The sequence below is a fragment of the Haemaphysalis longicornis genome, unplaced genomic scaffold (assembly GCF_048455015.1).
Source record: "Haemaphysalis longicornis isolate Haplotype H1 unplaced genomic scaffold, Haemaphysalis longicornis Haplotype H1 scaffold_5, whole genome shotgun sequence".
NCBI lineage: Eukaryota > Metazoa > Arthropoda > Arachnida > Ixodida > Ixodidae > Haemaphysalis > Haemaphysalis longicornis.
In genome coordinates this window covers 148,510,942-148,533,997 of record NW_027526385.1, presented here as the reverse complement: position 1 = coordinate 148,533,997, position 23,056 = coordinate 148,510,942, and the positions used below count along the sequence as shown (strand labels likewise).

The following is a 23,056-nucleotide window of genomic DNA, read 5'->3' as shown; positions in this document are numbered from 1 at the left end:
AGCTCGGGTGTAAGTCTGATCCCGTGACAACGGCTGCAGCTCACTGCTGCTGGGATTTATAACCACACTCTTTCCAGTAGGCACAATGAAGCTTCAAGCGGAGTGGTTCGGGGCCTTGGGGCGTGATAATTCCTGATTTGGTCTTGGCTCCCAGAGGTCCAGGAGGGGAAAGTTCTGGAGATGCTAAACTTCGGCATTGGAACATGAAACCAAGTAAGACGCTCTTTGCAGCTCGTTTCCTGTCTTTCCTGGACCTGTACTATGATAAACAGCTATGTTATGTGCGGCGGATGTAAATTACTTTGTCTTAAACGCACAGTAGCAACACTTTTAATCCGAAATAAGCAGCCTCACACAACTGCTAAGGGCACTAGCAATAAAATCAAACCACTCTAATGCCCTTTGCTCGTTGTGTAGTTCTTGTTGAAAGTATGATCACCCAGTGGCGGGAGCTATTTTGTTGCAAATTTATACTGGCGCCATACCTACGTTCTCTTGGCTACAGACCCAGTTTAGCCTCTGGCGCAACGTTATGCGCTTGGGGGCGGTGGATTGCCATGTGGAAACTTTCCGGACTTGGGAGCCGTTTGTAATTGGTAAAAATGCTAAAACAATTTTCCAGTTTGTAGATTCCCCCGGCGACCATTCACCTTTTTCAAGCAAATGTGATGAGGTCCATATTGAGTGCTATAATGACTAAACAAAGTTTGAAGATTTATAACCACCCTCAACGATTTTGTATGCGTTTTTTTGAATACCAGTTATTTGAAATGGTTGCCCTTCGTCGAAATAATCGTTGGCACTCGTTTCGTTTTGGCTGGCAGACTAGTCGTGTGCAAGATATCATGAGTGTATAACCACGAGTGGTACGCCTCAATGTTTCCTTTTGTTTTTATAGGCTTGCTCGATCACACCATCATTACCTACCGAATTGGAGTTTTGGGGCCTAATATTGTACGATAAATTGCACGAACAAATTTTTCTCCTATGTCTGAGTAGAACATATGCGGTAAATCTACCCTGGAAAGCCAGAGCCGCTTTAAAAGTGTGTCGAGCATTGAGAACTGTGCTTTATTATTCAGTGTTAATTTTCTTTTGTGCAAGTTTCCGTTTTGTTACTTTCGTGGCCGTGTGTTTGTCCGTAACGACCAGCAGATAGGCCTAAAAACTTTTGAAATAACATTTCGGGTGTCTAGAATAGTGTCTACAATGCAGCGAGGGTTATCACTTGGGTGATCGTTGTTGGTGCGACAGTTTGCAGTAGTAGGTGCGAAAGATAGCTATATCGTGGAAAAAAAACAACAGAAAAATAAAATGCGTGTTGCTACAGCTCTAAATTGAACTGCGGTCACGGCGATCGCCAAACAATTGGGCACAATTTGCTCTTAGCCACCCTTTAAAATATGACGCTCCAAAATTTGCTCTCAGAGCCACTTTATTTCTGTTTTGTTTGAATATTCGGGACGTTGGCCATAATTTGCCAACAGTAGAACCCGTATATTTGGCTGCGGCCTTCAGGGGCACGTAACGTGGAAGGCTTTCTGCAACGACTTCGATATGGGTTTCCCAAGTGCGGCTCCAAGGAGGTTCGCTGGGAGCTTGATAAGGTAACAGGCAACCTCCACGAAGGCACCTTCCGGATCCGTTGTGAAGAGGTTGTAAAGAAGGCACTGTAACAACACGACTAAAATGGAACTTCAGTCGCACAAAACATACAATAAAAACAAGCCGTGGAGGGCATATATATTACAAGAAAAACAATGCACTAATTGGTACGTCTCTTGGGTAAAGCCATAAATCAAATACTTTAAATCACAGATACAAGTTAAGTGCTTCCATTTTACTAGGGTACATGCTTCCTCTGTTCGTCTGTTCGATACGCTTAGTCTATTGAATTTGTCTATTTGGTATAGCTGAATGGATCAATCTTTTAGGGTCATCGCAACTAAAGAAATTTGGCACTGCCTTCAGTCGTTTTATAGCGAGTGAAAGTTTTGTTTTTTTGAACAAAACTTTCAGGGCAAACCTTTCTTATCAGACAGACATACACTGAAAATCTTCAAACTTTGTGGTTTGTTAGCCTTCTCTTAAGCCAAACACTAGTATGGAGGACTAAGCTCTACACTGTTTTTGATGTACGTTGTACCCTTAAGTAAAACAAATGGCCATGTATCTGCACATTTTGTTGCAAATGTCGATGAAAGACGATGGTTGACTTGTGCACTTGCCAAGTAAATGCCTGCCTTCTCTTTCCCGCTCACCCCTCGTGCTGTTCTTCTCCCGTCTCGTTCCTCCCAAGATAACATGCTAGAGGTTTGTTCAAGTCAAATTAAATTTACCGAGTTCCACTTCCCCGAATTGGGTGCCTCGATGCCGAACGGCGGAGACGCGCGTGAATCGAGGCACCCTATAATACAATGTTTATGGAATATAGACCCACGTTGCCCTGCTCCACGTGCGTTCGAAGCTGAATGTTGGACCTATTTAGGGGAACCTTTCGTTGCCTTTGCAGTTTTTTTTTCTTAGATGCCGCCAGGAGCTATAGTAACGCGGGCAGCAGCAGACGACGGTTTCCTGTATTTGATGAAGTATTTATTAGCTATCGCAAATATCAAGCACCCATAAGTTTTTATAAGGAAACGCTGCAAATATCACTTGCGTAGTGAGTTTCAGCATTATACTTGCCGAGTGTTATGTTCATGTTCAACAATGTTGACAAGTATGAACGTTCACACTGGACCTTGACGTTTAGATTTGGCTGTGGGTATATATGACTTATGCGCAGCTCCTGTTTCACTTTGGCCGAGTGGCTGAATCAAGTCACAGACAGACAGACAGACAGACAGACCAAAAGTTCTGCGTTTAAGTGGTGTCACAAACTCGAGCGTACCACGCCTAAAAGTACCGTACATTTTTTGTCATTTTATTGTACGGCGGCTAATTCATGTTAAACTCGTCCGATTCATTCAGAAGGTGGGGTGTTTGTAGATTGGGACATCTTAAATGCGGACAGTTTGACACAAAACAGCTGGGTTCCTTGAGAACTCTGGAGAGGCCGCATGGGATGAGGAAAGCAAGAACCGTAACTTAACGCTTGTGCCTAGGCTCGGTAGCAAAACACCTTGGCCAGGAGCTAGCGCGGCTGACACAAAATCATTGTTGGCTTACTCAAGCTTGCTGACCTTGGTGTAATACCTGGTCTGAGTTTTCATCAAACTACATGGCCACTTGCGGTGGTGTAGGGTAGAATGGCTATTTCTTATGGCGGCATTTTCTAGCACAATCTTAATGGAGTATAAAATACATATAACTTATATCCTGAAATATCATTATGTCTGACGATAGTTAAGAAAGTACTGATTAAAACAACATTTATTTAAGAAAAAAGCCACCACGAAAGCGGACAAAAAATACGTCCGCAAAATGACAGAATATTTTACTCACATCCACGTATCTGAAGATTGATTCAAGTGCTGGTGTCTGCAGACAAAAACGAGTTGTCGTCACCAAGAGTTTTCACTACTTTCTAAAGGGCAGCGACAAAATTACAAAACCTTCAACGTGATTTATGCTCCATAAACGGGTATTTGTGATTGTTCATGGGCCTAAAAATATCTACAAATACTTAATTTCTCAAAAGTTGCTACACGCCCAAGCCTCAGGTTTTTGATGAGATGCTCCAAGCAAACAGATGACAATTTTCCCGTAAAAAATACGGAGTACCTTTTTACTACAGTGCTCTTTTTGCCGTTATTCGAGTTATGGGGTGCACCCGTCAAGGCGTGCAGATGTGTCAGTATTCTTCTTTAAAAGCATAAAGAGCTTGCATCTCAAAGACCTTTGGTTCCCTCTGCACAGCTCATAAGAATTACCTCCAGGTACAAAAATAAATTTCCCACAGGCATTGGCTAATAATTGTGAAGAGTAAGGCCTGGCAAAATTAAATACTTTTTAAACGCATGTTACAGGCAGTTGAGCATCTGCTGAACAATTGTATTTTGTGTAATTTATTTCTACGTTAATACATAGAATCACGTTGCAGCATTACAAATCCACTAAGACGAAGAATCTTACCGTCACGACCTGGCCTCTGGCGCACACTTGCCCAAGTTTACCGGCGCACTGCAACAAAAATGATTTGAAATATATAAGTTTGGACGCTTTTCTTAAAAGTTCCAGGGTTTAAATGTTGAACCGTGAGATAGTTCACGTGTGTAAAGAGGCGCAGAAATTCTGCCGCATACTTTACTAGTAGATGGGAGCAAATCATCGGCAATAAAAAACGGTGTTCATGTTCCGAATAGCTTACTTGGTGAAAGTATGGGGAAACTGGAATGATGAACATTCCACGACATGCGGAAGCACCCTCGCCATTGTGCGTGCAGTTTTCGTAGCAGGGACAGTTGCGACGCAATATTTGTTAAATAAAATAGGCAGCCACACTACCTGTGCGCGGGTGCAAAGTTTTGCGCAATGAAAGACAAAAGGTTTGTGGTTTCGGTACCGCAAGAAAGTACACAAACAAGCATCGTGGCTGCAAATTTGTTAATCCTCGCAAATAAGTATTTTTTTAGGGGCCTGTTATCACGCGCTTTTATTTAAACAGGGAAACCTCGCACGCTGTATGCTTCCGTGCTGAGCAATGGGAAGACACACGAGTAAACACTTTATTATTGCTATTGTTCACCTTCTTTTTTGTGGCTGTAGGTGTCTTTACGTAGCTTTTTCTTAGACTTAATCGCGGATGTCGTGAAGAAAATGCAGGACATTTTACCCCAACATACTGTACTCAAGCGAAACTTTCTATGTGTGCCGGATAGCGACGTTTCCCCAAAGCGAAGTGCAGGAAAGCAAACGTTTGCAACGGGAAGCATTCTCTGGTAGAAAGCCAACGTCTTCAATTTCCAAAGTCAAATTCTAAATTCAAAACCGTTACGCCCAGAACGCTGCGCAAGAAAGCCAACATCGCGAGCTGGCCTAGTGTGAATCTATCCATGGAAACGATTGCGCAAAAAACAAACCAGGACAAAGAAGAAAACGACGAGGACGAGCATACTGTAACCTAAATGTTTATTGAAACGGAACACCTATATGTCTACAAAACTGCGAATCGTCATCACAAAGAAGTTCCTACAGCGCACACAACCCACGCTGAACATTACAAACAAGGTAGCAGCGATGGCGGCATCTGTGGTCTTTTTGGAGAAAGAAATATCCCTGCTATCTGGTATGTAATGTCCGAAGCCGGCACGTGTTTGCTGTGGGTGCTGTGTGCGGTGTAGAAACTTTTTTGTGATGATGATAAAGGTCTTCGTTTCAATCAATAAAATTTCAGTTGTTAGAGTGCGCTCGTCTTCGTTGTTTTCTTCGTTGTCCTTCTTTGTTTTTGCGCAACGGGTGCAATGAAAGAAAGCCAACTTCCGCAATGGGTTTCCACAAAGGCCCATCAAACGCAGCTGTACAGTCAACACTTTATGCTTGGTTACTGCACCCGAGTGGGTGCGTGTCTAAAAGTTCAAGGGCATGATGATCATCATCAAAGTCCGACCTCAGACGAGAACGAACGAATTTTTAACGTTATTAGCCATTGATTCTACTCGGTGTTTTGATAAAAGAAAGCTTCAAGTTTCAGCCCCCTTTGTCGTTAGACGAAAAGGCTTTGAAATAAATACCATGGTTTCAGCTAAATGTATTTTTTGCACTAATGCCCCAAAATATTTGCGCAAAGCACATGAGTGTCCTTGGTGCATTTGAGAAGACAGCTGTCACCTTAGCGGAGGCAGGGAGTGATAGTTTTTTTGGGAGTTGTGAAAAAAGCCTAAATCTTGCGGTGAGTAGTAATTTTTGACAAGGAAGCTGTGTGTTAAGTTTAGCGTGGGCTTTTGCGCTCTGCACGTATTGCCAATGTAGCGCATCAAACATGCCCGGGGATGGTTTTCAGCAACACGTAAAATTTACATGATGGATCCTCGTGAGGGGTCTGTGGCGAAAACCTTGCACTGGAGTGTACAGTCAGCTCCATGTAGTGATATTTAGGTGCAGGAAATTCATTTGAAATAAATGGGAAAAAGCCAATCTGTATAACATTCTATACTGCCGTATAGATACTGATTTGAGAAGCAGTACTATTAGCCCTGCGCTCATACGTCATTACAAGTGCCGTGGCACCTTGAGTGCACGTAGTTACGATGTCATATTTGAAGCTTTAGATTGTTTTTTGTACTTTCGCGTCTAATTCAACAGTGTTTTTCAGTTACTCTATTTGAGAGGGAGAGGGGTGTTCAATAGTTTTCACTCTTGTGACCTAATTTTATTTTGTGGTGAAACCGGGTGGCTGTCTGCTGCGCAAAATAGCGAATAATGAAGAAAAAAAGGTAATTCTTGAAATTTTAGCATCCCGCAAAAAAAAACGAAAACATGTACTCTATACGCATATCTAAAATTGTCCTTTATGTCACCTCCAGCGAATGCTCGGACAGCACAAGAGCGATAACAATATTTAGTAGGAAATTCCAGTGTGGGCTGGAAAACGCTTTGTTTGAAAGCGGCTTTCCATTGGGCCTTGTTTATTTGGCGAATACCTATAATTTTGTGGCGTTGGAGGGAGCAGTGAAGGATTAGGCTTCGTGTATTTGTGCATTTACAGAGACTGGAACGAATCAGACCGAAATTAAGACGCCTTCTCCCTTCCGGGTAAACAGGCTCTTGCTGCTTAACTGGTGAATGGACGTTAAAGGTAGTTTCGGTTTCTCAGAAGCTGTTCCCAGAAATATTTATCAGGGAATTCGACATGCGGTTCAGGATATCAAAGAATTGACTCTTTAGGAAGCACCGGCTGAGCGCAGGTGCCTCCTTAGGACAGGCGACGAGTCGGAGAATGTCCGCTTTTTGCTTTATAATAAAATTTCTTACCTTGAGCTACCATATTTTGTCAACGTGCGGAGGTTTGAATAGCAGGCAACACAAACATTGCGTGAGACGTAACGTGGCGTATACAACCAAGCCCAGATAAGCCCTGCTATAGTAGGTAAACTGCTTACTTCGAGTCTTTGTAATAGTGTTTATATTTCTGACATGTGGTTTACCATTCATGATTACAGCCTCAAGTGGCAGCGTCCGTACGGCACTGCAATCATACAGCACCCTAGGACAGCAGTTCTTAATAAATCTAAGAGCGACGCTGCCTACGGGCTGGGCACTCTAGATATTGCGCAATACAATTGAATGACCAGCTTATACTGCATCCCGTTACGTTATCTAAGGCCCCGCTTTAAGAAAATATTTAATTTTCCCTTCAACATCAATTCATCCGCGATCACGCTAACCCTACTCTGTCAGTGTTACTTTAATCCAGCTCACCAATTGTCCACCACCGGGAAGCCCCCATTCTCGCCACGTGAGTTTGATGACCTGTTTGTGCGCGTATTTCGTGTTTTCTTTAAGTTACTGACGGCGTAAGCACAGGGCCGTATTCACGGTCCACGAAAAAAAAAACGGTGCTCAAGGGGCTACTTATTTAGTAAATCAGCGGTATACAAGCGGGATTATGTAATATTGCTATTTACTTTTAATGCGAATGCTTTCGGTAATGTAAAGTTTGTTAGGGAGGAGATATGTTGGTGGGTTATTTGCATCAGTGGAAGACGCAATGAGAAAATACAAAATTATGGAATATTCTAGTTGTCGTTGTAACCACCAGGACAATCGCCAAAAAACACGCATTTTAAGAACAACCTACTTATTTTCCTTCTATTGTATACTGATTTTGCAGCAAGCGTTTACGTTCAACGAGTACTTCTTGCAAGAGCATTATATTTACACCATTTTTGCGATAGCTGCATATGAACTTTCCATTTGTACTTACAGAACGGGCTCCAAGTTTCTCAGAAAGCTGAGATCATTTGTGTAAGGATAAATTGCGAGAAATATTGACGCGATGGTAAAAACAAGACATTTTTAATTTTGCCCATATGCGTCACCCCTGTAGCATTATTAAACGATTGAGGGTGCGTAGTCGTATGCACCTATGTAGGTATTATCTTGCACCACTTGCTGTAGGGGATTTTGGTTACCACTTGAAGCTTCAATGACCTTGCACTTTTGCAATATTTGATGGTATAAAATTTTGGACTAACCGTTTTGGCAAGAAGCGTAACCATGTATTCAGCGTTCATCTGCCTAAAACAGGAGGGACGAATAGCTGAGTCAAGGTTTCTATAACAAACTCACGTCGCCGATTCCAAGTGTGGCGGGGATTCCAATCTTGATGGGATCATCGCAGATAATCTTTTTGTTCAGTTTCAGTTTACCACACTCCAGCTGGATTATTCCACCAGTGAGGGTTGCAACTATCGATCTCAGGCCTTCACACAAGTCTTTAAATATATCGTTCCCAGCACCTGTGTAAAAAAGAAACATTAGTTCAACATAAAGTTATCTGTGTTAAGAGAGCCTCTGTTCAGTTAGGCGATTTTTTTTGGCGTTTGTACTGCTGTACTCAAAGCTCGTCGGTTTTAAAGGAGAGTACTGACGTCATCATTGTCACCATGATCACACTGAAAAATATCATCTTCAGGCCGATGTACACGACCGGATGAACGTTTCTTTTGTAGTTATGAAGTTACACATGGGGAATACATTGTAATTACGAGAGAAATTTTAATAATTGCAGTTACTTATTTGTACCCCATAACCGATTACAAAGATTTTATTTCATGTAAGCCTGTAAAGATACACAACTTGGCCGATATAAAATATATAAAAAGGGGCTCTCTGCTTACTAGTCTACGATTCGTGTAAATACCTGAGTCGTAAATGTTTCCCACATTACAAAAACAAAAAATGCAATATATGTCTGAAAGGTAGTAGAACAACACAGAAAGAAATGTTTCACACAAAAGCTCAGACAATTTTTGCGTATCGGGTAATATAAAAATAGGATCAACAGGTGGTTCACGCATGAACGTACGGATCACTAGCATCGTAAGTATTTGGTTCTATAGTGTTAAGGTCTAGGGACTACCCTGAATTCAGGCAAGCATGTGCCATGGTATGCTGTTTTTCCTTACTTAAAATGTTTAGAGTAGATGAACTTTTAGCCGGCCTATGAGTGCTTGTTTCAACAATTGTTCATTAATAATATCGACTGTAATTATTTTTGCTGTAAAGAAAGTCAAGCCACAAGCTTACCGTTGGTTGCCCTCTCCAAGGCGTAGAAGAAGAATTGCTGCAGAATTACAATTTGGTCCGCGACGTCCAGCTTAGCCAATCCTTTGAAGAAGCACTGAAAAAATATTTGTAATGAGGGATAGGACAGGATATACTATACAGATTGAGAAATACTTTTACTAATACATGCTTGCAAGCCCAAAACAGGGTAATGGGATAGTCAAGAAAGTGTTGAACGGCCATGTGTAGAATTCGTTTGTTTTTGGTTAATTTTGTTGGGAAGCATTAAGGAGTAACCAATAGCATTGACAACAGAACGCAAGGGTCAGTGTGGCGGCGAGGCTCGTCAGAGAGCCTGGGAATGCACCAGCAAATAATAAGAGGATGAGATGTCTTGCGTTATCCGTGCAGTTAAGAGAAGAAGCGTAGTGTTAACAGTAATGATTGAGACACTAGACACTGAAAACGAAGTCGATGCGGTCTTCTATTATCCCCTCTTTTAAATTCTTGTAGAGAGTGCACTAACAAACTTAATATTTTGCTGGTGAAAAATGCAAGAATGAATGGCACGTTGGGAAAACAATAAAATTGTTGCATTGACATATGCACCAATACAAAATACCTGCTGGTTCTCTGTGCACGTACAAAATAAACTAAAAAAAATGAATGCCTCGAAAACTGTCGTAAGTGATTAGCGATGTTACGTACACAGGGAAAAAGATATTCACAATCACAATAAATTGAGAATTCGCATTTTATATCTTTGTATTTGTAGTTTCGGAAGGTATGTCAGAAGTAGAGGCTTCAAAGGGGTGATGATGTTGACACCATTACGGATACGAGAGGGATGATGTGATAATAAATTGAAGCGCATGAAGTGCCAGCTCAATTTTTTGTGGGATGAGCACTCTGAGGCCACGAGTCATGTTTTCTTATGACTATCTCATCACCGACTCTAGCTGCGGTGAAGAGAGTTAATGCAAAATAAAAGTATTTGTGAATCAGGGACCACGATCTTACCTCCAGTAATTTTTCCAACAATGCCGGGACGCCCACCTTCAAGTAAAACGAAACGGAAAACACATAACATGTAATCACATCCTTCATTCGTCTTCACAATGCACTGATACAAAAAAAAACTAGTCGACGAAAAAACAAGTAGAACTGAATTTCCCACCACCATTCAATGACCATCGTCGGCATGTTCGTTCGTTCGACAAAGCAGACGGCCGTGAAATTTTAAAAGTAGACACCACTGAGATGACGCGGATTTCTAGCGTCTTCAGTGTACATCTAGTTCGGAATAATTTTTTATGCTCCAACGTGTTGTTCGCTTTTATTAGGAAATAGTTCATTTTCATCTATATGTTGAAACTTGACTTGAGCATTTTTTTGCTCTGAATATTTTGAATTATAATACAGTAAAGAAACAGATTTGCGAAATCGTAATCGAGGGATCACAATCTTAATATCGCAATCAATAGGCCCTGCTTTTAGATGTGTAGTAGCAAAGGGCTCCGGAATAATTTTGGCAACCTGGGGATCTTTAAAGTGCGCCGAAAGGTCAGTACACGGGAGTTCTTGTTCTCTATTTTATTACAGGAACGGCCACAACGGCCGGGAAAAAACTTTCGTCCTTGGCCTCTGAAGAAACACAATACAGGTGCTGAGCCCTTGCGACGGGAAGCATTCACTGTTACGACATTATATCTTCAATTCTACTGTGCGTGCTCTACCTCTGCTTCAATATAACACAGATGTAATGTGCTTTTACGTTTACACAAGAATTTAAGTTACCTCGCTTAGTTCAAATTTACACGCGGTCGAACTTCAGCAAACCTTTATTCCTAGCTTAGCTGACAGTGGCATAGCAATAATTGCGTACGCCATTCTTCCTGATCGCGTAAACAAAGATGCATCGTTTGCTCCGCATCTCTGCCTCACTTGCAAACAAATACCAAGTAAGTAATATCAACAATCCGTTTCGGGACTGTCAATCATTTGGCACCGGGCAGAGAGGCGTTAAGGTAATCTTGACGCTGGAGTACATTTGTCGCTGAAGAAACTATGGCGGTGACGGTAAAACGGGTACTGGGGCACGAGGTCGCATGTTCGATTCCCGGCCGTGGCGGTCGCTTTTCTGATGGAGGCGAAAAGCAAAAACGCCCGTGTGTACGAGATTTCGGCGCGCGTCAAAAATCCCCAGGTGGTCAAAATTATTCTGGAGCCCTCCACTCGTCAGCGCACGTGTCTGTGTAACCTCTCTACGTCCGTGTTTTTTGTGCTATTTTTTAAGGTGCCCTACACTACGGCGCGCCTCATCGCCTGCGTTGCGTCGGCACGTTATACCCTAAAATCATTCAAAACCGGTACTTGGTGATTTCAGATAAGATTAAAAAGGGCTTCTGGTCGATCTCTATGATTTTTAAAATATTTAAATGTCATTCCCTGAAGATCGTTTTATCCAAACGCAGCAATATTTTCCCTGAAAGAAAGGTTGTCTCACAAAAAGTCTGGCAAAGAGACAAAGAATACCCCAGCCGCTACCTTCTCTTGCGCCAAGGCGAACTTTAACGAAGTTTTTCAAAGAAAATGTTTATTAGGAGCAATTTGTGCATTTTATGGTCAATTTTCGCCTAGTTAGGTACGTTTCTAAAAAAGCATGTAGTTAACAAAAATTTAAAAATTTTTAACTAACACGTCAAATCCGCCATAGAGCACAAATTTTTTCTCCAAATTTGTGACTAAAAATTTAAAAAGTACTCAAATTACAACCTTTAAAGTTTAGTCAAGTATGCTGCTTCTATATCTAAACAAGCACACCGAATACTATATTTGTATAGAAAACATTTAAGATGCAAAGGGCACGCAGGCTTGAAGAAAAATCAGAAACACCCCTAGTTAATGCGCTAAATTCAAGCAAAAACGCCTCTTCGCTTTTGTCTGAAATTCTCCCCAGATGTCGCCTTTTAGATTTACTTGCAGTACCATTGAAACGTGTTGCATCGTGTTGCATCATGTCACAGCGCGAGAGAGGGCACTATCCTCCTTGATCTTCTTCAGATTAAATTATTTATTATTGTAATAAAGGCAAGCCATCCCTCCATGGGTAAATTAGCTGAAAAAAGAACTGCCTAAATTGCCTTTCAGTACCTGCGTTGGCTACCTGTCAAACAATGTGCATAATTTAATGTTTCTAGTTAAGGGAACAAATGAAAACCCTTAGGTTGAGCCGCGTATGCAATAAACGTCTGTCAATCTTTGTGATACTCTCCAAAGATAATTGCAGCGAAATGTCCTTTTATTAGAAGTAAAAACACATTCGATTATATTAATCCTTTTTGGCGTGCTGCCCAGATTGGAGCCTTGTCAGCCATACTCCACGTGGTGTGCTTAGACAGGAGACAACGATGTAGCTACACCATTAAGATTTGCATGTATTTTATTTTTCATACAAATAGCAAATAATCACAGCTGAGGTAAAAAAAATAGAAAATACACAATAAAAATAGCGGGTACAAAGTTCACGTTTTACGCCTTACAAAATCGGCACCCTATCGAAATACTACCGCTGTGTTGCACAGACTAGATGTCTAGTTAAATTTGCTAACTGTATAGGCACTTAAAATCATTTAAAGAGACATTCAACTGATTTTTCCCGAGTATATTTTATCCGGTTATATGAAAGTTACCGCTTTATATATTGGGGTAACCCCAAGCAATTTATTCCCTGCCTTTTTGATCGAGGCGAAAAGAAATACGCGCATGGGTTGGAGATTTCAGTGCACGTTAAAGATCCCCAGGTGGTCAAAATTAGTTCCGAGCCCTCAACTACGGAGCGCCTCATCGACTGCCTTGCGTCGCCGCGTTAGAGCCTACAATCAATCAGTCAACAAACAATTTTTGAACAAATTGGTGACGATCATTTTAATTTGGCACTAAGCTTTCCGAAATCTGAAATGTGGCTGTTCATAGTAGAGGCATGACACTACGTTACGTGACCTGGTCACGTGACGTGCGAACCTTGCAGCTACTGAAACTGCTGAAACATTTATTGACCTATTGAAAACCCTTTAAGACAAGTATTTGTATAAGTTTAAATTGTGTATGTATTTTAAACGTTTTTTTTGAAAGTTTTAAAGACACGCAGCGAGTCGCATCGCCTGCGTTGCGTCCGCGCGTTAAAGCCTACTATCAATCAATCAACAAGCAATTTTAAACCAAATTGGGAGCGATTATTTTAACTTGGTCATAAAAAAGTACATCAAAGAATGAAGAAGCCTGCAATTCAAATTATTTTGCAGGGGACAAGTTTTTAAATGCCGCTTTTCATCCTGCATATGGACAAAAGTATGTTGCCGCACTACTATACAGCCTTGGTAACCAGCATTATTTTTGGGAGGACAAGGGTGGTTTGTAGATTTGAAAATTCTGATTTAAAAAGTTCTAGGGCGCTATCACCAAAAACGTATGGCATTAAGGTGTTTTAAGGGATATCCTTTCATTTGGATAGAGAACAATAACTAAAGAAAAATTGGTTGTCCGTCTCTTTCAATGGGCTGACACAGGCCGTTCTCCATGTAGCTCACTTGTACAGTCATGGACAAATGTAACGCGAAAACAAGAATATGAAGCAGAACACAGAAACAGCGCAATTTTTCCCATGCAAGTCAAAATGACGCGGGGCTTAGTTTCAAAATCAAAGTTGGAAAACGGGGCTTTCCAAAAAATGCACTAGCGCGCCATTATTGGATGTCAACGAACAGCATTGCTCTATTTTGCGTGTTCTGTTCATATTTTCTCTGTCTCATTTCATTTGTCCATTACTGTCCCTGCTGCGGATAACCTAATTGTTTGCTCGTTTGTTTGTTTCCTCCACGTGACCGGACCGAATGCCGAGGAACGCATGTCCTTTATGTCATCGTTAATTTTTTGCGCTACAGTAGTAGGAAGCCTGATTTAGATGTGAGAAGTTTACGCGCTTTACTTTCTGCGACAATGCGGTTGGTGTGTTTTTGGCCGTGTGAATTGCAATTCTCCAGATTTTATTCAGGTTGTAAAATGTATCCTAGGTTCAATTTCTCCAAAAACGTGGCATGCATTGTTTACAAATGCAATCCAGAGTCCCATAAGAAACACTAAAAGGTCAAAAGCCTTCGTACTAAGTCGCCTGACTGCCTCGTGAAAACCATATTCCACCCTCACCCACTCTGCGCCCCTACCTTCCTCAGAAGTATTGTCATTCATGCATGGGAGACGTTTCAAAGTCCTCCGAGTAGCATTGATATGATACCGTGTTGAAATTAATGCACAGGTAAATGGTCTGGCACCTATCTCTGAGGTGCTGGTATATTCTGTGGATGCAACATAAACATCCTAGTTTCCGCATTACGTGCAGAATCCCATTTTTTGCTGTGCATCTTCCAAACCCCTGTTCCCGTGAGCAGTAGCGGATCCCGTTGAACAGCTGTCGCCTTGAGGAGCAAGCACCCCTCGTAACCCGGGCTACAATGGCGCGGATAACCCATGGCTTCCTGAAATAAGGGTCCACTCCAGCTATACAGCTCAAAAAACGTCTACTCTTTCTCTCCTAATGTGAATTACATTTGACTTCATTCAGGTTGCAGAGCGCAACGTATTAAACTTGGTTACCCGAGTACTGTAGTAAAGATAGTCTTGCTCGTACATGCTTAATTCTTCAACACTTTGTATGTCTGCAACGTCGACATAGTTCTCGAAACATTTTGTGGATATTAGGTTCTAAGTGAGCATAGAAAACGTAAAAGGTTAACGTTACTCACGCTTGATGAGCTGCAGAGGTCTCCTTTGTTTGCCAGGCACTAGACAATGCACACAGAAACAGATCGCACAAAATGAAAAGGCGTGATTGGACAGAAGCGCTTACTAGAACAACAAAACATATTTTTTTGCGTCAGTTTATTGTTTCATTTTTCACAAAGCAACTTTGATTCGACGCGTATGAACCGAGAAATAAATATTAGACCAAAGTGGCCCTACATAGAAATGGCCACGAAAGTGACGATAATATAAAAATGTAGATGTATTCCGCTGACACTGTTGAACAATTGTTTGGGTCTTATTTCTAATCCTAGGCGCAGTATATTTCTTACTGATGTGATATAGTAGAAAACTATAGGGAATAAAATCACCAACACCGTGGATTGAAGAAAGGAACACCACCGAGTGAACACATGCGTCGATCCCAGAGGACATGGCGAAGGTTCTAATGACGTGTCCGATAAAATAGTGCAAAGGACGTTTGTTGCTGTTTTGATTAACACATTCTTTGTTTCAGGGTGCTTTGTGCATTTTGCACACCGCAGGTACTGGTGAGAAAATAATAAGTGTGTTTTTAAGATAACTGAGCTCGAAGGAATTGACAATGGTCATGTCATTGACAGGATAGCCGCTTATGAATTCGGTAAAATATCAGCTGACCAGAAGCAATGGTCCTGTTTTAATTGAACGTAAACACGAAGCAGCTTTATTTATCTTTGTAAGTCATCTCATGGACAGAGCAATTGTTGCATATTATGCGGAGCTTCAGTAGGTTTTCGGCCTCCACCACGGCAAAAAAGATTTGTAATAAACTTTTATGATAGCAGGGATAACTATTTGCCACAGTGAGGTGCCGCTTGCAGTTGACCCTCTCCATGGGGTCATTCAAACGTTATAAAAATGTACTTCTCCGTGGCAGATGCTTAACCAACTTGACAAAAATTAACGGTTCACACTTGAATTTCGGTTCCATATTGCAAAACGTGTTATTCAGTCTGGGTACGCTGATGTGAAGCTGTTTGCGCAACTTAATTCGGGCACGCGATTCTTTTCAAAACGTGTTTTACACATAAAAAAGAGAACACATTTTTAAGCGACTGCCGCGCCATCCAAATGGTTAGCCATTTCTGATAAGCGGAGCTCTTGTGATCACGGGCCACGTGCTTCAGCAATGATCATGTCAAACAATGATCTTGATCGACTAGTAAGTCTGAGCTCAATAATGTTCCTCAATTCACTACGCCTCCAATAACGTTTGGGTTCCTCGGTTTTCATAATTTGAGTGGCAATGAGCAAGAGTCATGACCACGAACGGTACTTTTATTTCATACAGAGAGAGACCGGGTGTAATACAAGGTACATACCAAACGTTAACGCTTTAAATGGTGATGCTTTTTTTACCTAGAAATATGCTTAGATTTACCTCTACATACTGAAAAAAGGTAAAGCGGAAAAATTGTAAGTCTAAGTTGGTATTCGCTTGTTCGCTAAGGAGTGGTTGTAATGTAGATCATAAAAAGTTGCCGAGAAAACTTCAATTTTTGGGCACTGTTTGTGCGACTCGCGCCTCATTTTGAATTCGCTAAAAAAATTATGCGGGGATATTCCAATCAAAACAAGCCTTCTCGCAGATGTTCATCAAGCTTTTTCTCTAAGGGTTTCTAGCAATAACTCCGCGCCTACGCACGCAGGCCAGAGTCAGTTATGGTAGAAACATTATAGATGCTGCTCGTGGATGGACTGTAAGGGTTCCTGGGCGTTAAGCTCACATTTCTTCGGTAAGCTTAAAAGGTGCACCTTTGTACAGCCAAATCAAACATGGATCCGGTCCATACAAGTCCCAACCGAATGCGGACGATTGTAGTTTTAGAAATTAAATAGGTGGAGGGCAAAGCTGAAGAAAGAGATAAGAGACACCAAGACAAGCACCTACTTCAAACTGAGAGCTTATTGCGAAAACTTGCAACTTATGAGAAAAGCATGACGTCAAAAAGAAAGATGGTCAAAACGCAAAGCTTCCGCCAGTGCAACTTGGGCTGGAATGCAAAATCCAAACTACTCAGAGCGTCTGTGAATGGCGCAATCGTATGAACGTCGGTTTCATAATGCGGGTGACCCGGGTTCGACCGCGAACCCGGGAAGCGTTTTTTCGTGAGGCTCCTGATGCGCATTTCTGGAAACCCATTGTGTAAGATGGAATTCCTTCACTGCGTTTTGGGCGTAACAATTCAGATGCGGGACTTTGAATTTAGACTTTGAAGGCACTGGGTTGCGACCAAAAAAAGCTTCGCGTTTCAACGGTCTTCACCTAACCCATGATCATCATTACCGTCTGAGACGCTTGGCTTGCCGGCAATGCGTTTTGGGGCAACGTCGCCATCAGTGAAGCATAGGAGGCTCCGCTTTAAAAATCTGTGGAGTACCTGGATGGCTGTGTTCGAAAAGAAGTGTTCGAAATTAAAAAAATACTTATAGTAATGCCTCTCAATTTGTTCATTTCACACTGGCAGCCTCCATTATCTTTGCTGACGTTGACGGTGTGCCTGCCTAAATAAAGTTCGCCAACTCGGCCGCAGCACACGTTGCCCGAAAAACTTGATTTAATGCTTCAAAGCGACCGAGCTGTCTCAATGCCAAGGCCTTGGACCGGGATAGTTGATACATGTTCGAATGAAATAAAAACCAGCGGTAAACACAGGACACAGAAGAACACGACGGGACAAGCAGGCGTCCTTTCAATGCCTGGGGGACGAAAGAACCCTCGGATCGAGGTGCTCATTATGAGAGCATGCTTATTTTCGCGTCAACATTTATAAGACCAACCGGATTGGGCTCTGTGATCGCTGATTCTCTAGCCTCGGGAGAGGTTTCTGAGCTACTAATTTTCTCAATGTGCAGTTTTCCTTAAGCACTCTTAAGTGCCACGTTTTAATAGGAGTAACCACTTGTAAATGTGGATTTCCTTTAAGGTCTGCCACAACACAACGGGAATAATGAGGCGATAGTTCCCCTACAATCTTGAGGTCGGACGATTTCTACAGAGGGAGCCAGTTTCACATAATTAAATATTTCTGAATTTGTTGGATGGTATGATAATAACAATGTCATAGCTGATTTTGCAGCATTATAGAGACAACGCAATCAATGTAAACCTCAAACATTGAGTGTTGAATACCACTACATGCTTTTACGACTGCGTCAAAATTGCGTGGACATTAACGTATCATGGAAAATTCAAACGTACTGGCCATGCTACTACTAAACAGCATTCGTTAAACCCGTCCACATAGGACCATTTCCGGTGTCCAATTTGTGAAGTCAAGTGAAAACACCTTTCTCTTGCGTTTATTAAATAATTCATGCTATTCGGTTTCTATCTCTAGGCGTTACACATACCACCCTTCTTTCCAACCCAGTTCCAGCTAAGATAGGCGTCTCTAAAGGTTTTAATAATTTTTACGTCGTTTCTTCTCCATGAGTTAACAGGGCTAACTGGACTCGTCGTGTACCATTCTCTTTAGCGGGTGTCTTGCCTACTATTTGTGTGTGGTTACTCGATGGCCCCATAATGTGGAAATGGCATGCGTGACGTGTTTTTGAATAAGAGCTTCTATTGTATCGCCGTCTGTGTTGTAGCCGTGATAAGGCAAAACTCCCTATTCACGGCTCCCTCCCTACAACCGCGTAGCTGCCGAAAACCCCTCCTTTTTCGTAGCGTGCGGCGGGAAACCACCCGGTCGGACGATAAGGCTCGCCGGATCACGCCATACGCCCAGCGAATAACAAGCGTCAACCCCCCCCCCCCCCCCTCCTTCTAGCGGAGCAGGGAAAGGAGGGATTGGTCGCTCCGCCCACGCCGTCTCTCGCCAGTTTAAGGCCCACTGCGGCACGGTTAGGCCGAACTTGTTAATCTCCGCCGGGGAGCAGGCAGCATGAAGCAACGAGGGGGCCTGTGAATGTTCCCGTGCTCGGCGATCTAATCTGCGTTTTAGCAGTCGGAAAGCCAGGCGAAACGACAACGTCGGACCGATTAAAGGGTTTGGCAAGTAGGGGTTGAGCATATGGTTACACAGGGACTCTCCAAGTGGTTGGTTTACGCTTTCACACTGTAGGAAAAGCTTCGCGTGCATCCCTGTTTCCAGCGGAGGAAGGGTTGGTTTTCTCGGTTTTGGTCTGCAGTGACAAATTTTTCAGAATATTTTTTATTTTACTAACTCGGGCAAAAAACGATTTCCTTTTTGGCGTTTTCAACGGCGCTTTCGACGTTTCTTAAAAATTATATTTTTATTTTTTATAGATCTTTCTTTGAGAAATGGCAGTTTTTAGCATTTCTATGACAATCTACCTGTTTGTGTCACTCAGAAGACTTTTACTTCAGCATAACAGTAATATGTTTTATAAAAACTTTTGAATCAAATGGGCTACATAATAACCCTGTTGGCCACACAAGTTACTTCCTCGCCGCACTTGTGGTATTTCATTCTCTCTAGCGAGAGAGGTAATGTGCTGTCCATCATTTGGGGGTGGCTATCCGATCGCGGCATACGTGATATCTGCTTTCCGGTTGATTCTACACTTATATAACAGGTCCAGTTTGGGTGGTTTGTGGCAGTGATAAATACCACGAGTAACGATTACCGAATTTTTAGTTCGGCCTCAGTGAGCACCTGTTATATATATATCCAGAAGCTGCTTATGAGTAGTTGGGTTGCAGTCCACATCGCAACAACGAATAAATCTTTGGTTTTCTGTTTATTAGGTTTAGGCCCTTATTTTGTTTGCTTAATAATAGCTGCGTTTTGGTGCCCGCAATCACTCACCGTTCCTATGTCGAGAAAGTTCGTGACGCTAACCCGGAGGCATTCCGCTGGAACAAACAGAAAACAAGAGAGAATACAAAATGTTTGAGGTTTCCGAATAGATTTGTCAAAGGCATTCATATGTGAACCAAGGCGAAGTAAACGTGGGCACGAGCCATCTTGACTCACCGATAAATTCTGCGTATGAATTTATATTGGAAGCCAGGGACCCTTAACGAGCCTTAGTGGTCTACCAGAAAGATCTGGTGTTGCCATTTGAGACGTTTAATAGGTTGCATTGCTGACCCAGTTCCATTCAAAGCAATATTAACTCCAAAGGTTTTTACAAACATCTTTTCAAGAGAAAGATATCTTTATTAGACGGGTGGTGGCCTGTCCAAAAAATAATGCATTACCTTATAGACTAGTAGGTTGACCGAAAAGCACTGATAAGATATCTGGACACGTGGCGTGTGCATAAAACCGGGCGTCCATGGGTTACTTCAAAATTGCGAGGAAGGAATGGTTCCTGATAAGACAATACACGCATCGATCATGAAGAAGTGCAATACTATACCTTTATCACATAAACGACGTATCGGGATGCAGTTATTTCGTTTGCAGAGGTGTTTATTTAGTGAGCGGAAAACGGCCGCATGAGTTCGTTTTCGGCTTCGGACTTTCAAGTCTTGACGATCGATTAGACGCAGTTTCAGAGAAGGTTGGAGGCACGTTTAGCGACGTCATGACGCCGTTTTGATGTTAGAATGCTTTCACGCTTCTCTCAATTTCTTTAGAAAGTGATGGTAAAGTTGTTTTCATACTCGGAAGTGTTAAAATAAAACAACGCCGTTCGAGATATGCGTCTTATGTTGCGGTAATCCTTATGTGACCCGATACTGGTCAGTACAGCCCGCGGCTTTTGTGTTGATTTATGGTGACAGACAAAGCCTTCTTATATAAGGTTACAGGGGACACGAAAATAGGTTGTTGAGAATTTTTAAATACCCTATACTATTATATTTTTGAATGCACGATCCTTATTGCTTATGGAATGCACGATCCTTATATGGAAGAATGCTTATTCTTCCGTTGTAGAGGCATTTTGAACTTTTGGTTTGAAAAGGGTGTTTTTCTCGCGTACTTCTTCGTTCCAATTTCGAAGCTGCTCAAAACATGCCCGAGAAAATCAATTATATTCGCGTTTAGCCGGTCTAACACGTCAATTAGTAGACAAAAGGTTTATAAAACAAGGAAATGATTGAAAATCGAACGCTGAAAGCATAATATCGCATGACAAGGAAAACGGCTGTTACGTCACTGTGGCGGCTAGACGAGAAGGTTGAAACTGCGCTTTGCAGCGCGAAATATAACTTTGGATAATACACTTCAGTGTGTTTTAGAACCAGTAGGGCACGGAATATATATTTTTCGGGCCTATAGCATGCGAATACATTTATACCTTTATTACATCCTGGGAAACATTCTAAGAACTCATTTTCTGAAAAAAATATTGTGACTGAACAAGATTTCTCCTCAAAATGATATTCAATTGAAAATTCAAGGAGAAAATAAAACTAATTACAAGTGTGATTGCGGAAGCATCACATTTTATTTCAAACTCAGCGATTCGTACGTAGTAATTCTACGTTTGCCGTTATTATGTGCTCCTCTGTTGTGACGATGTGCTGGTCAAGAGGGGGATATATATCTTGGGTTCGAAACCACGCCGTAATGGTTGCGGCTGGGTCATCTGGTGTTGGTCTTAGCGGCTACGAAAGGCTGCCTGTCTGCTCGCAGTTCTGTATTTTGGGTTCCCTTTCGCAGTTCAGAGCAGTGCAAAATAAACGAATAGAGGGAGCGCACGTGACACCACATAATGGCGGCAGGTCTGTATAGTCGGTGGCAAAGGATCAGCTCAATGTTAATAGTAATACAAAAACGTGCCTCCCTAAGCTTTATTTTAAGCGTACATCATTCTCTCAAATCTTTCAAAATCGTAAGAAAGCAATAGTTAAATTTCAAAGCACGGGGCGCTTGATAAGACATTCAAATGCGATTGAAGAAATACCAGTACATCTTGCATGAGGCCTGAGATAACTTCTGCTGGGGGTTTTAGTTTGTTGTATTCGTAATTTATGGAAGCAATTTACTAAAGGTATTCTCTACCTTAAACTACATCGTATTCTGGCGCTAAATTATTTTCCCTGCTCTCACTTGCATCTGTGTAGATGCATAAAGTACGTATAAAAACTATGACTGTAGCTGGCGTCTTGCTACAGGCATGCGAACAATCAACAGTATTTTATGGTGCCGTCGTAATTTCGCCGATGCGTAATGTATGTATACTACAAGTGTTTTTTCAGGAGTAAAGGAACAAAACCGCTTGTAGATATAACAGGTCACATCACTCGATTACATGAAAAAGTCCGGGTGTTAGGATATACACTGCCCTCCGTTATTAAATGCCGGAAGCGTTTACAACTAAGGAATATTTTCTGTCTATACACTTTATAAAATTTGTTCCCCAAAACGAAGAAGGCTTGCTAGAGAAAGATTTAACATGATAAAATATTATGGCGTAAGAAATATTCTACTGAAAAAAATAATATTTATGCATGTTAATTAAAATTGAAGGAATTTCTTACGCGATGATCCAGCCGATACGAGTCCCGGCAAGATAATACCGGTGGCTATGATGAAGACTAGCAGTGCCATGTCAGTGGTAGTCAAAGCTTCTCAGAGCGAAGTAACAAGAGAACGCTACGATGTGCGCTGAAGAGAACTTACCGCCCGGTTACGAAGCGTGATGGAGATTTATACCCCCCGAAGGCTGTTTTTGGCGCAGTGGGTTATGCGTCAAGGATTGCTTTGCTTTCATTTTTTTTTACATAAAAAGGGAACTGCGTAGTTTGGCCGGGAAGTCGTAAAGCTGGCAAAAGAGAAGTCATGGTGTTTGTGCTAAAACGCGCATAGAAAAACATGTTGCTGCCCCCTCGGTCCTGTCTCAGGTGGCAAATATTTTCAGTTGCCCCGTCAAGGATAAAGTATAACAGCATAAACGGAAGTGATCACGACAATATGGTGAATGCCACAAATCCCAAAATTCCACCACGTGTCAAGGGCTCCTTCCAGGCTGAAGGTTAGGCAAAAAAAGCGTGCGCCGGTTTTGTTCGTACGCTGTTAGGAAAAAAGTGGTATACGTATACCTGAATGCAAAGGTGGGTAGAAAAAGGCACGCTTCCTGCAAGTGGCAGCGAAAGTTGTGCAGCAGCGAATGGCGGAAGTAA

General features: G+C 41.9%; 1 protein-coding gene across 1 annotated transcript; it reads right to left on the bottom strand.

The window, feature by feature from the left end:
* Window positions 1-1,417: 1,417 nt before the first annotated feature.
* LOC144138727 (uncharacterized) lies at window positions 1,418-22,573 on the bottom strand. Its single transcript, XM_077671136.1, has 9 exons — window positions 22,415-22,573; window positions 19,788-19,834; window positions 14,970-15,008; window positions 10,189-10,224; window positions 9,190-9,283; window positions 8,230-8,399; window positions 4,075-4,122; window positions 3,445-3,480; window positions 1,418-1,670 (listed from the first exon to the last, which is right to left on the bottom strand). The coding sequence occupies exons 1-9, from the start codon at window positions 22,482-22,484 to the stop codon at window positions 1,515-1,517; spliced, it is 696 nt and encodes a 231-aa protein (XP_077527262.1). The 5' UTR covers window positions 22,485-22,573; the 3' UTR covers window positions 1,418-1,514.
* Window positions 22,574-23,056: the final 483 nt, after the last annotated feature.